At 31.9% G+C, this 15,854-nt stretch overlaps 1 protein-coding gene across 1 annotated transcript; it reads right to left on the reverse strand.

Annotated features, from left to right (window-relative positions):
• Nucleotides 1-9,747: 9,747 nt before the first annotated feature.
• Nucleotides 9,748-13,347, reverse strand: LOC143607717 (putative protein ABIL5). Its single transcript, XM_077083067.1, has 5 exons — nt 13,208-13,347; nt 12,468-12,550; nt 11,227-11,380; nt 10,054-10,153; nt 9,748-9,968 (listed from the first exon to the last, which is right to left on the reverse strand). The coding sequence occupies exons 1-5, from the start codon at nt 13,289-13,291 to the stop codon at nt 9,748-9,750; spliced, it is 642 nt and encodes a 213-aa protein (XP_076939182.1). The 5' UTR covers nt 13,292-13,347.
• Nucleotides 13,348-15,854: the final 2,507 nt, after the last annotated feature.

Raw genomic sequence — 15,854 nt, forward strand, 5'->3', positions numbered from 1 at the left:
AGACGTGTCAAACTTAGAAAACCGGTCACAAGGATTTAAACCCGACATGTTTTCTAGCAAAGTAGCTGTTACCTCATTGAATCGATTTCCAAATTCTTGGATTTGCATATCCAAAACCGTATTAAAAATGTCAACTTTAAAATGATGTCGATTAGTAATGACATTCTTTTGGTTTCTAGCCTTACCATACGTTTCCGTCATATCTAACATCTTGATGTTGTTTTTTACACAAAAAGAAGTTACTTTTTCCAACATTGAAGCAAACCCGTTTTGCCTTAAATCATTCAATGCTCGTTTTGTTCCATTTATCAACTTACCGCTTCTAATAAGCCTTGACTTTTTTTTTTTTGAAGATGTTTTGAAAGTACATTTGTGTGGCCTAAAACATCTTCCATCAAGTGCGCATAAAAAACAAAGTCAAGTTTTTTGAAATATGATAAAATACCTTTTGCATAGGTTCGTTGTTCAGTGGCATCTCCTTCTTTTTGAATATAACGAAGCACGTCAACAACTTCCGGAAATAATCTAAGCAAACTTATGATTGTTCTATGATGAGAACCCCATTGTGTATCTCCAGCTCGTACAAGGGAAACCTCTTGGTTTAATCCTTTTCCGGTCTTAATTTCACCTTTTTGAATTTCTTTTTCTACTCTTTCTTTTTTTTGCCTCGCGTATTATATCTTTTCGTTTGCAAGAAGCAGAAACCGTGTTAACAATCATGGCAAGGTTGAAAAGCCTTTTTAACAAGATAATGTCGTCTTATGTCATCCTTTGATTAGGGTGATAACTAGCAATAGGTGGCCTATCAAAGGGATCCGAATGAAGATCATTCAAATCAATTGTATGTGGAATTGAAGGACTTGAAGTCGAAGGGATGTTTAGACCAGTATTATCATCATCATCATCTTGTTCTTGCACATCATTACCAATATTTGGACTTTCATCAACGTCATCAAACTCTTGAAATTTTCTTTTAAAAAATTTGCCAATAAGAGCTTGCTTAGGATGTGGTTTCATCTTCAAAGTTTCAAACACCCTAATGGCCTAATTATATAAGAAAGTAAGAGTTATAATCTTTATTATAAACAAAGACAGTAACTAAAATTAACAACCAAACCCTAATCTAAAGTCCAATTTCATCTCTTTTACGTATAACTATATAAACCCTAAAATAAAATAAAAAAACAAACAAGAACAATACCTTTGAAGAAGGGGTAGCGAACAGCGGTGGTGACTGGAGAAAGGGCCGGCGGACGGCGCTGGTGGCTGAAGAAGGGGTCGGCGGTGGTGGCTGGAGTGATCGGTGATGGTTGATTGGTTGGTCTGGATATGGTGGGAGCATAGACACGATGGTAATTGTTTTATTATATTATTTTTTTGGTTTATTTTATTTAAGTTGTGTGGGCTTTTATCTAATGTGTGGGCTTTTAACTAATGTGTGGCTTATTAAAATCATTGAGGGGTAACCCAGTTTTCGTTTAGGGGTAACCCGATATATAAAACGACGAAAATAAAATTTTTTTTACACTACGGAATGGAAGTTGAGGGGTAACCCGGGTTACCCCTGCCTATACCATATGTCCGCCACTGATTTAAAATACAATCTTTTATATCTTTAGAGGTTAACCGAGTTATAAACTAGACATTGTTTTGAAACAAGCCTAATAGCTAATACAATATGAGAAATAGATGTAGGGAGAAAAGGAGAGATTCCATTAATCAGTTGTGTAATACAATGAGATACAATGAGATGTATATATAGGAGTAAATAAGTTGGAGAAAAGCCTCATCTATATTAGGTATTGATAACCATAATAATATATATTTATAACACTTCCCCTTGGTTATCAACTTAATATGCATGGAGATGTTGCCTCATTAAACACCTTGCTAGGAAAACCCAGTGGGACAAAACCATAGCTAAGGGAAAAAGAGTGCAACGCATATTGTCTCCCCCTGATTTATGTATCATTTAAAATGATAAATATCGATCTTCTGTGAAAGTTACCCAAAACTTTTGTAGTCAATCATTTGATTCTTCGTCCCTTGACATTTGAATCTTTAAGTTGAATAATGTTGTATGATCTTCACGTGAAAAATTCTATTGCTTCATCTGGTAACATATACCACTGTATTGATAACCCTGTTGTGTTTTTCTGCATCGACAATACTAGCCAAACTTATTTTGATGGGTTAGTAAAATATAAGTACATATCTTTCAGACCTGAAATATATATTTTAACCAATTCTGATGTCTCCTAGCTATACACATGCTGATAAATATAAATAAAAGATATAGAAATCATGTATAGTTAGCAATAAATATTAATGTGCATATGCATTTAATTATGATACTTTTGAACCCATGATATTTCATATTGTGATAGGAAATGATATAAAGTGCATTGTTGGACATCCTTTAACGTACTCAAAGAATGAATCTTGTCTTTGATAAATTGTCTCAACATTTTCAGATGTACTTTGATAGATTAATAAACATATAATTACACATATACTCAAACCGCAGGTCGAGCAATAATCCATCGTGTCAAGGTATTTCAAAAACTTGCTTTCTAAAAGTTCTGCAGTTTCTCTCGATGATGTGTACATCATCACTGTAAACTGTGATTATATGAACCTTTAAGAGTAATTTACATGATTTGATAATTCAAATCCTTCGAAGACTTTCTTGTAAACTCTCAGTATTAACTGAATCACAATATTTATTAGACACATATCAATTCTCTATTTTTATTACCAGACTGTTTAGTTATCAGAAATTCATTGCTTTCACCATTGGAGAATGTGTCTCCTCATAATTAATCATGGGTCTTTGCAAAAATTCTTGTACCATCAATTTTTTGCCTTATATCACTTGATAAATTTTCATAACTCATATACAATACCCATTTGTATCTAACACATCTAACACATTTTACAACTTTAGTTGTACGGACTGTTGGTCCAACAAACTTTCCGTTATTTAGAGAATTCAACTCTGCCTTGTTTGCATCTTTCCAGTTTTGCCAATCATTTTTCATAGGCAGATTTATAATCTTGATCCTCATCATCATCATTTATATAAAAGTATAGCAACGTCGACTTTATTTCGATTCCATATAACTGTGTAGACATGATACAATATAATTTATTGAGAGCTCTTTGTTTTTAGGTACCTAAGGTTCTTCAAGAACCATCATGTCTAATCTCTTTCAAGAGACCTTTTTATTATACCTCGACTTGACCATCTTTATTACTTGCTCCACTTTTCGAGGCATCATTATTGTTGGAATCGACTAGTCTACCACGCTTCAGTCGTGCCTTAGACTCACTAGTCATTACCAATGTATGGTTGTCCTTCCAGGACGCTTATATTAATTGGAGCATAAGCAGTTGATTTATGTGATTTAGTCACTATGCATAGGCTAGTGTACGCGTCTGGTAATTGATTCATTAATTTTTCAATGAATTATCTTTTGAACTTTTAGTTCATATAAGTTTGAGGATCAATGATAATTCATTCCAATTGTTCCAACTGCTTTATATCTCCCCATAATGGTGGGAATGTTGATTCACTAAAGTGAAAACCAATAAGCCATAAACAAATATCTTACTAATGGCTATAAGTATTTAATCATGGATAATATTTTATACCCGACATAAATTCCCAACTTCCTTTGTGGTCTCATCTTTGTGTGTTGTGGTGGACTAATTTCAATATATAACACACACCAAATATTAGATGATAAATAATTGGTTCCTGACCAAAACCAACTTTAATGGGGAGTAATTTATTGGCTTGATGTGAATTAATGATATTGTATGTAATATATGTACCCAAATGTAAACATGATTTTTTTCTCTTTTGATCACTTGCTTTGAAATCAATTGTAGGCGCTCAATAATTGTCTAACAACAAAAGCAATTTCTCTATGAACATAATCTGTATGGAGTTCAAGAATCATCCCAATGATTATTAACAACATGGGAATCGATTTCATTATTATAATCAAAAATTAATATGTTAATCTGGAAGAATATGCTTGCTATCTTATTAGCTAAGCCATAGATCATGCAAACATTAAGTTGCAATCTTGATAACCATTTAGACGATGCATCGATTTAAAACACTAAATGGTATCATGTTAGGATATTCATATCCTGTATAGTTATTTAGGGATCACACCCAACTTTAGTTGGTAAGTACATATACTTGATAGCAAACATTAAATGTATAACTATCATGAAGAATCTCACGGTTCATCAGTACATTTCACATCATAAATGACTCGGTTTGGTCTAACCGGTCATGCTATTAAATAATTATGATCCATAAACTTCTTGTTTATGATCATATATGTATCATGCACGTTTAAATGCAAGAGAACAATGTATTGTCGTTTCAAACTATCATGTTATATCACTTTTATATTTTCATATTTTGTTCTCATGTAAGATCATTATCTTTGCCACTGATGGTGGTCGATCTCATTATTATCATGAATATGAAACACTCCAATGGTTGACCTCAGTATTATCATGACCATCCTTACAACTTGCTTAATTATGTCCAATATCACACCTTTAAAACTATCAATATATAATAACATTCACTTTGCGGAATGAAGTAAAACCAAACAAGTTTCATGATTTTATAACTTTCTTGAACTCAAGAACACGAAATTATCTCAAACACTTCATATTGCTACTTCAAGAGCGTACTTGAAATTTGGCTAAAGCAAATTGTTTTATCCAGGTTGTCTTTATAAACAACTTTCTTTTCACATAATATAAAATGAGAAATAGTTCAATGTAAAAATTAACATCATATAACTAATCATAAATATATCTTACAAACAGATATTTTAATAACTATTTCCAAATAATAAATCAATAAATTTAAAATAGATACTCAAAGTATGCTACAATCAACCATGTAAAACTTTGAGATCATCGTCATGTGATGTGATATTCAATGCTAAGAATTTTCAATTTTCTTAACATATTACATGTCACTTATTTTAAAAGACCAATAAATATATAAAAAATAACAGTAATAAACTTGATCGTTCATGACTAAATTGTTTAAACGTATCAAACAATTTTTGTATCATCAAAATTTAAAAGAAAAAACTAATATGAGGTAAATAAATAAATTGTTAACTTTAATATAATTAAATAAATTATTAAAGGGATGAAAGGTTTATCACATAATTCAATTATGTGATTATCACTTAACAGTGACCAAAATAAATATATTGTTTTAACTTTTAATTTATATATAATACTAGACGGGTGCCCACGCGATGCAGCGGGTCTTTGAACGTGGACTCTATTAATCACGTAACAAGTATAAGTGTTCATGGTTCAGTTTAAAACCTTGAAACCGTTTAAACTGGTCATCGGTTTGGTTTCATGGCTGGGTTTTTTACTTTCAGTCGGTTTTTTTTACTTCCTTTATCCTTTCAAGTATCATATTTTGACTTAGTTGGGATTGATAATACGGTTGAATTAATAATCATTTTAAGCAAATTTTATTATCAAAGCTTAAACTGTTAAACCAAACCAAACCAGAACCAGATCGTTAATAACAGTTTGGTTTCAATTTTCAATGGTTTAGTTTTCATTTAAAAATAATAAAAAACTGGCATTGAACACCCCTACGTAACATATTAATTTTTTCGATTGAAAAAAATAAAATAATATTATACTAAAATTAAAGAGAATAAAATACTCGTTTTTATGATGCAATATTTTTACAAAAATATTAACGTATGAAAAACTTATTGTCGTTTAAAAATCTTGGGTGAGAAGTTGGTTTAAAGTTGAAACTAAAAACAAAATATGGTTAAAGATATAATCTTCTTAATTTATTTGTGATGTTCCGGGCTTTGCAGTTTTCATCATCTCTTATAAATTCAAACAAAAAAAAGACATAATAGAATAAACGTATCATAGTTTCCTTTAGTGGTTATCACAATATTCAAATACAAATTTATCCCACTATTTAGTAATAGAATATCCAAAATCAAGAGAATAACAAACAAATTAAAATCATACTACAACTATTTTGTTTTTAGGAGGGCATGAATTCTATTGCAAAAACAAACAAACACAACTTACTCAATTAAATCTTAGAATAACTAAACCATTAACCACATCAATCAAAATATTTAATTTAATGTCAAGAAGAAAGAAATCACATTACAAAAGCCATCTAAATTCAATTCAACTCTATGAAATTATTACAATACATACTCAAATAATATTTAGATTATACTTGTCTATCATTAACTTATGTATATTCGCATAACCCTATACAAATACTAAAGTTAAAGTTGTGAATAATAATTACTTTTGCTTTATATATATTTATATAAATTTCGAAAAACATCCATGGCAATAAAAATACTGATTTTTAAGAATACATGATAAATCTAAAGATATCCATTTAAATAACCAGGTTGTAAACATTATTAAACTATTCGTTCTAGAAGAAAAAAATACAGTGATCCAATTGATATGAGCATAAAGGAATCGTAAGTTAACGTACCTTTTGTTGGCTGTATATTTAGATTTTAGCATAAGCGATTGCAAGATGACCTGATTGATTCATACTCACGGGTTATGAAAATCCGACCAACTCCAATAGCAACTCGTGCTGATAACGTGTTTTGAAACAAGTCTAATAGCTAAAACAATACGAGAAATAGATGTAGGGAGAAACAGGGTAGGACCCACGTACATCTGATCGGGGTCCCGAGACACCAATGTTTTTTGAAAATTACTTAGAGACGGTATATTAAATTTTGTATGGACCCCATAAAAATTAATACTTGGAACCCATACTATTAAAACTGAACTGGTCTAGTGGAAAATTTCTTACTTTTTCTTTGAGAGGTTGCAAGTTCAAGCCTCACCATACTATGTTTTTGTTCTTTTTTTTATATATCCTAGTCAATATTAGTTATTTAGTTAGGATATTTGTGTTTTCCTTTAGTTTCTCCCATATAGTCATTATCACCCTACAACATATATAATGGTAACATGAGTTTTGCATATTATTTTATTATTTATATTGTGTATGTATATTATAATTAATCATTTATTTGTGTTAAAGTTATTGTTTCAGGTTTTGGTCATGTATGTAAGACTATATATATAGCTTTCTTTTATGTTTTTCGAGTATGAATAAAAATAAGTTAAAAGTCAAATCTAGATCCTTTCTACTTACTCGTTTTCGATGACACCATATTTTCGTGTTTTATTATGTTCCTCGTCTCGACCCGACCCGAATAATGAACGACCCGAAAATTTTGTAAACCGAAAAAATTGGGACCCCGGTGACAAAAAATCCTAGGTCCGCCACTGGGGAGAAAAGGAGAGATTCCATTAATCAGTTGTGTAATACAATGAGATACAATGAGATGTATATATAGGAGTAAATAATTTGGAGAAAAAGCCTAATCTATATTAGGTATTGATAACCATAATAATATATATTTATAACAGACATGTATTTTTTTTTTCTTATGCAGTTATTTGTGCTAACTATTTTGCATTTTCACTAGAACAATTTGAGTTTTGGGGGAATTAAACCAATAAAAAAGTTGAACCGTAAGTTAAAAGGGTACAATTTAGAAATTGCATCAAGATCGGGAAGTTAATGTTAATGTTACACGAAGCTGACCGGTCTAAAAATAGGCATTTCGTCTTATTTTTTATCCGTATGAGTTTGACTTGATTTCTTCAAGTATCTCGGATATAGATGTTGTTTTGTTGCTTAAAGCTTTATTATTCCCGGCTCTTCAAATACACCAGCAAGTAAATGATGCATAAACATCGACGGGCTGGTGTGTTGGATTCGTGCATGTGGATGGATTGAGCTCATGAATAGATCCAAGAGGGCACTATGGGGAAGTACCATGACGTGAGAGCATGAAGCCGTCTGGCGGAGTGTTGGGTCAAATAAGTTTGGATCTCGACGAAAGTGGCTAGGCTCGGAGTTAGGGAGTCAAGGACTTTAAATATTTTTTAAAATTGATTTCCGGTTTATTATAAAACCGGTTATTGGCTGTTTGTATAAATATCCTAACCAGTTTTAGACATGTTAACCGGTGTTTCTAATCGCCATGACCGATAATCGATTATGTTAATAACTGAAAGCCCACAACCCAGTTAACCGGTATTTGCACCACTACCTAGATCCCAATAAACTTTTATAATTCTAAGTTTCTATATACATCATTTTACCTATAATATAAGGAACTTGAACGATTGTCATTTAGGTGGGACTCCATCTTACTTAACACTTAGATATCATTGGACTACAAACCATCTGGTAATTAATAATAAATAATTTATAGTTGTAGGCTTGTAGCCCGTAAGCTTCGTAACCATGGTGCTATTAAGCCCTTAAGCTAGCAACTTAGCGAATTACCAAGTGTATTTCGGCGCAACAAATTATCTCGGCCAATTTGGTTTAGCTAGTATTAATGTTATAATTCATTTTAGCCTATTATACATGTTAATTTGTTAACTTGTGTTAAGTTCATATATAGTGAATTAAGCGTAAATTGTATATGAGTATATCATCTCTAAATATAATAAAGCCTTGGATAGGTTCCATCTATGGTCATTGAGATCTCCTAAAAAGATCTACTTAATCCATCGAGTTATTCCAACGAATCAAAACGACCGGTGATTATTGGAATTCCATGTAGGTTCTCTGTGAAATACTCGTTCGGTTGAGGGCTTCCAAACACAACGTAAGCTAAACCAGTGCTGGCGAATAACCAACCCACAATGAATAGGGAAGGTATAGTGATATTATAAATGACCTAGTAGCGAGTACTGGTAATAATATAAGTAAAAAAACGTTATGTCGTGCTTTCAGACATACTGAGCTCCGTATATCCATGTAAAGAAATAAGAGGATCGAATCCGTAAAATATTAAAATTCAGTAAATTTAAATTCATTGGAAAAAATGGTGTAGTTACTAAATAATTTCTTTGTTTTTTTTCTTTTTACTTTTGTTGATGTAAGATAATGCCCTATTCAATAAAAAAATTTATTGAATTTCATATTTCTCACCATTGAGATCGAGATATAAAATAATAAAAAAAATATAATATTATGATTTTGAGTAGAAAATAGTTTAAGCTAAATCGTAATTATAAAAGAAAGGATTTATAATGTTTATAGACGACATAAGATGAAAAATATAATTTATTAACAATGTAAATCCCACACTGATATTGAATCTCACACAACAAACAACTCCAACATCATTTTCTCCTTCTAATGATCGATAAGATCTCGCTGCTTGTCATCGACTTCCTAGAGAATGCACCACGTCTATTCGTTCGCTTCTCCTGTAGAAATTTCGACCAACAATTAACAAGTTATGAAAATAAGGAATATAGGGTTTTGGCTGATTATAGGAATACACATTACCTGTAACTGGAACGATGGGACTTGAGGTTTTAGTTGGTTTGACAAGTTATCGCGGACGGGCAAAGCTATAATCATATAAAAAGACATTAATTCACTAAATATCTGTCAAGAAACACCCGTAAAACAAAATACGTGTTATATAGCATCATATGCTCGTTTTTCATGTTAGTTACCCAATAATCAAGTAATACCGTTATACTAATTCACCAAACATTTTCGAGCAATGACATTTGTAATAAAAATTTTTGAGTCTGCCACTGCTAAAATATTTATTGTTCAGATATTAGATGCTAAAATATTTGTTGTTCAGATATTAGATTCCCAACTGAAAGCGACAACGAAACAGATGCCTTGTCATCATTATCAGATTCATCATATTGAGGTGACGACTTGTATATACAAGTGTAAAAGAAAAGCGGAACCTCCTCGTCAATTTTAAACCCGTGCTTATTATTTTCAGTGTTTGCAACAATCTCGCTTCTTGAGTTTTGAATCAAAACATCCGAGACGGCTGGTGGAAAAATAAAAATCATGTTAACAAATTAATAAAAAGATATAATAAAATGTAATCAAAGTAATAAAGACAAAGATCTTACGAGGTTTTAAATAACGAGAATTGTATCGTGGGATGTTTGGCCTCCATGTTAGTTTAGCTAGAGCAAGCTTGTCTGAATATTCTTGAGATATACAAAGTTTCTGGTTGAATTAAAAAAATATAGAGAATATTAGTATCATTTAATTGACTACTTTTACTAATTAACTTTTTACTAAAATAACATTTTTTATAAAGAAAAAAGGGGCATGTTAATTAGTTTCTTGGCAATATAAGTGAAGTGAAATGCTATGTGTTTAATTTTTTATAGTCCAAAAACCTTTTTATTAAAATCAGTGTTAAAATATTATTAAATTTGCTATGGTTACTATGTAACAATTTAATTGAGGACTTTGGTGTCGCTAAGTCTCGATTAATCCATTTGACGGCACCGTATTATCCTTGGCATTTGGGTTTTCTTTAGTTACGGTACCGTAACAAACATAACAGAAACCGACCGAACACCAATTTTGTGCTCACAAGCCGACAACACTCGGGTTTTACCACCGCCCGAATAAACGTCGAATATTTTGGTTCTAGTTCCGGTACAATAAGGCACATAACCGACACCTACTGAATTCTCGTTGACTTGCATACTCAATGCTTGGGTTTTACCACCGCTCGGGTTTTACCTATCCCCTCGGCGCAACGCTCCGGGCAAAACGCTAGTTTCTAATAAAACTAGATTTAGGCACCCTGCGTTGCGACATGAGCGTAAAACCATGAAAAGGTAACTTTAAAACATTTTGTCAAACACATGTGCTGAAGGGACATGTTTCATCAAACACATGTGTTGAAGGCGACATTGGACCCACACTTTGCGGTGGGACTTATAAAACAAATAAAAAGTACACGTAAAAACGTTCAACCACGCATGCGAGTTGCAGTATGTTAACGTGCAAAATATTAGACCGGGACGTAAAACATAGAAAATAATAATTAGGTCGACTTATGGTCTGCACATTGCTACAGAGCCGTTAATCGGGGGAAATAAACGTAAAAACGTTGAACTACACACACGCAGCGTGTTAACTAGTAAAATTTAGACTGAAACGTTAGACGAAAAATTTGTAAAAATGTGAAAAGTACTTTAATATTTTAATAATAACAAAATGGTTAAAAACTTTAATATTTTATAACAATTGTTGACTTAAAAAAAGTCAAAATAACAACACACCTGTTTTAAAAGATTAATTCTGACTTCAGATTGAGAGATTGTGTCTAATTCTGCTTCAGAAATATGGTGGTCAAGATTGGCTGAAACACTTCCAAGATGATCCACAACTGCAACCACTGCCCTACACACATACTCCTTGGTGCTCTCCACAACTCTGCATGTAAACTTTTGTTAATATTATTATTTGTGCTTTGTATGTTGTACATCATGAAGTAAATGTTGTACCAAAGGGTAGTATGGTCTTTTTTCTATTAAAAAAAGATATAAAGGAAACAAATAACGTTTCTTGTTTTTCTAAAAAAAATAAGACTGGACTGGTTATTAAATCGACCGTCTTATCTTCCACTGGTTGGACTGACGTCATAAATAATAGAGTGAACTGTGGTTTTCTTTCATGTGGTTTGTCCAAATCTGCCGTTATTAGTCCAATAGTTTCAAATTTGCGATTTTCGTCCCTGTAGTTTCATTTCACTTGCAATTAAACCCAGATTCATTAACCCCATTAGTTTGGTTGTTAAATCCATCAGCGTGCCCCTCACGTGCAGGACAGTTTTGTCCTTTTTTGTTCCCAAATGCACCCCAGCCCCTCACATGAGGGGGCTTACGAATTAAGATTGGGGTTTATTTGGGGAGAAAAAGGACAAAACTGCCCCTCACGTGAGGAGCACGCTGATGCGTTTAACAACCAAACTTAACGGGGTTAATGAATCTGGGTTTAATTGTAAGCGAAATGAAACCACATGAACGAAAATCGCAAATTTAAAACTACTGGACTGAAACCACATATTTTGACAAACCACGGTTTACTCTAAATAATATATACTTTATATAAATTAATATGAAACTACATCTTTTAATGTGTATTTGCAATTTCAACATAATATGTTCGTAGACTAATATAAGAAAAATATATACGAAGACTAATAAAAGAAAAATATACCGTCTTTTCAACGAAAAGAAAAATAAATTTACTCCGACCATCTAGTTCACCGGTTACACGTAACCGACTGGTTCAAATGGAGGCAGTTCAAACAAACTCAACTGACTTGTAATATTGTTTTTAAAAGTACCTAGCCTACTTCTTAATATTAATATTTTTCAAATATTAAATTTTTTTGAAAGTACATTCAAGAATATAAATAGATACGACGATAATGACGGCTTATATGTGACATAGATAGTATCGTATAAATATATCAAAAACTTGTTATAAATAAAAAAATAAATAAGTAAAGACTTACAAATGCTTATTATTAGAATTTAAAAAACTGGATTCACAGTATCCTGCTGCTGCATGAAGCTGTGAACATAAATCCTTCAATTCCTGCAATCAAACACTCAATAAAAAGATTGTTTTTTATGGGTCGGTTTGTATTGATGTATCGTCTTTTTGAAGCAGACGTGAAACGCGCTTGCCTCTCTATCCTTATGGGAGCAGCCTCTCTATCCTTATGGGGTAGAGGTAAGACTGTCTACATCTTACCCTCCTCAGACCCTACCATAGCTTTGCTATTGGTGGGATATACTGAGTACGATGATGATGATGATGATGACGTGAAACGCGCTTGCCGGAACACCCTCTAGGTTCATGAAACATATTGAAAACATCATCATCATCATCATCGTCATCATCATCATCGTACTTGGTAAATATCACCAATAGCAAAGCTATGATAGGGTCTGGGGAGGGTAAGATGTAGACAGTCTGACCTCTACCCCATAGGAATAGATAGGTTGCTTCCGGTGAGACCCCCGGCTTGATAGTAGTTTTGCATCAAGCCTTGGACATAAGACACATAACACTTAGCCATCAGGACACCGCCGATTGGTGCATGTACCCTTGTCTTTCGGCTATCAACGCCACCACATGGCTGATTAACTTTCCACCACTTTTAACGTTATTTTCACGAGATTAGTAAAAATAACGTCAAAATATTGAAAACATAATATATTAATAAAAGGTGAAATGAAGAAGGCTTACTTGAAGAGATTTGCTGAATTTTGAGTGGTTTTGTGGTTCAATCTCTTGTTGTTCAGTTTGAGATGAATGTGAATCATCTTCCATTGTTGTCTTGCTTGTAGTTTTCAGTTTTCACAACTGTCTTAATGTCTTCTACACATGTCTTTGCCTCTTTATATAATATGTATGTATATGGGTTCAAATGAAATAATCAAAATATAATATTTGATTCACTAGTAACTATAATATGGGCTGTTCATTAGTTCGGATTAGGGCCGTTCAAAAAGCCCGCGGCTCGATTAAAGCTCGAATAAAATTAGCTGAAAAAATTTGATTTGAAATATACTGAGTTGAGTTGTCTCATTTTTGTAACCGAGCCAAATTGAACCCAGCTCGGCTTGGGTCATGGCTCGATCTTAGGCTCGTTTAACTTCAAAATCCAGCTCGAGCCTAGTTGGGTTCAACTTGTGAACAACCTAGTTGGCAGGCTTTTGCAGTGTATACGGGTCGTATGGCCCCTATATAAGCCGTATAGGTTTTGTGTCTCGTACAACCCTATATGACTAGTATAGGTAGTTTTTCTTAATAGAAACACGTAATTTAAAAGTATCTATTTTTCTCTATACTAATTAAACAACCTACGAACAACAAGAGCGGATCTGGGTACCGACGTTTCGAGAGACATGTATCAAAATAAAGTCGGCACCTCGAAAAGCTCATGTTGTGCATACGTTGTTTACATATGTAACAAATATGTACTTTTTACATTATGTGTTTTTATCTTAATACCATGTCATCTATTATTTCCTATATTTTTTAATTTTTTATTAAGTAAAACAAATTAAAAAAAATATGCAATACGAGTCATATATTAGCTATACGAACCTAAAAGCTCATGTTGTGCATACGTTGTTTACATATGTAACAAATATGTACTTTTTACATTATGTGTTTTTATCTTAATACCATGTCATCTATTATTTCCTATATTTTTTAATTTTTTATTAAGTAAAACAAATTAAAAAAATATGCAAATACGAGTCATATATTAGCTGTACGAACTTAAAAGCATGTACGACTCGTATGGAGGCTATATAAGACAATGAAACAAAACGTAACATTTGAAGACACAAACTAACATAATTTCGAACCTATTCGACTCGTATAACCAAGCCTTTTAATAGTAGTTTTAAAAGCAAACCATTTCATTCTCAAGAGACCAAATAAGGGTGTATTGTTGGCACACAATAATTAACATCCAACAACAAGACATATTTTGGCCAGTACACTCTCGTGACACTTTTCTGCCTTTGAACTTTTTTTTTCTTTTTCAATAAAAGTATAAATTTTATAAATATATTTACAATAATTTGTAGAAGATAATATTCATTGATTTAAAGAATATAACTCATATGAGTTGTTTTTTATAGAGAATGCTTTTATTTTATTTAATAAATGTATTAAATAGTGAAAGTAAAATTATAAGTACAAGAATTTAAAGCACTTAAAAATGAATTAAAGCTCTTAAAAATGAATTATAGATGAAAAAGGCTAGTAATATTATTATCATGTGATTGGATCACAGGAGTATAGGTCCCACAAATCACATGTAATTCTACTATTTAGTATATATCTCTTTTAAAAACATTTCTTTTCTTTTTTTTAAAAAATAAAGTGGAATATATTAATAAGTTAATGAGGTGATTAGAGACAGGTATTTTGGTATGTCATTGTGATCAATTTTAAAAATTCACAAGTTTGGAACAGTACTTGAAACTGTTAAAAGTTATGAGTTATCTCAATATACTTGATTGTTAAGTATTTCAAATCGGTTTTTGTGTTTACGTTATCGGGTTCTAGGTAATGAGCATTTAAATGGGTAATTTTTAAACACATAGAATTATAAACAGGTAAACCTTCGAATTTGATGGATATTAAGTAATGTGTACTTGACATGTATGGGACTATGAGACTCTGAGTCTGTTATTACAAATAACTCGTCTCCTAGTGACCCATTAACATTCTTAACATATTTATTGCCGGTGTATGAATATTGTTGGTGCATGCCGGTAAATGTATATATATGTGAGGATAAACTCAAATTTAAATATTTACACATGATGATAATTTTTTTACAAAAAAATAATAATAAAATAAAAACACCAGACAAAAATGTTTTTCTTGGCATTTAAGTTTATTTTAATAAAATGGTAAATACAACTATGTAAGCCTATAGGCCAAGGTTGAGTGAATATGAAATTATGAATGTTGGCCACATGGGGACTCTCTAAGTACTTAAGACTCCATTGATTTTTTTATAATATGTTAATCTATATGCCCACCAACACTTATTTAATGGTCAAAAAGAGCTTAGTTAATTTTTACTTTAGTTGAAAAAAAGAATTTACAACATCATAATCTGGACCAGTAAAACTTAGCATTGTTTGTTTTCGATTCAATTACCAACTAATGGATTAAACATATATGAACCAATGATACCTGTATCTTCCTTTTGTTAGTTGGAAGTCGGTATGTAGTTAAGATTGGATCAACCAGTTGAACCGGTAAACTATTGGGATTATTGGTTTAGTAGCATGGTCGGATTAATAAACATCGAAAATATCCAAATCAGCAATCAGCGTATCTTTTTATCTAATTATAACTATTA

This window comes from Bidens hawaiensis, unplaced genomic scaffold (genome assembly GCF_021521415.1).
Source record: "Bidens hawaiensis isolate Kalapana, Puna unplaced genomic scaffold, B.hawaiensis_p1.1 tig00085775_1, whole genome shotgun sequence".
In the NCBI taxonomy this organism is placed as follows: domain Eukaryota; kingdom Viridiplantae; phylum Streptophyta; class Magnoliopsida; order Asterales; family Asteraceae; genus Bidens; species Bidens hawaiensis.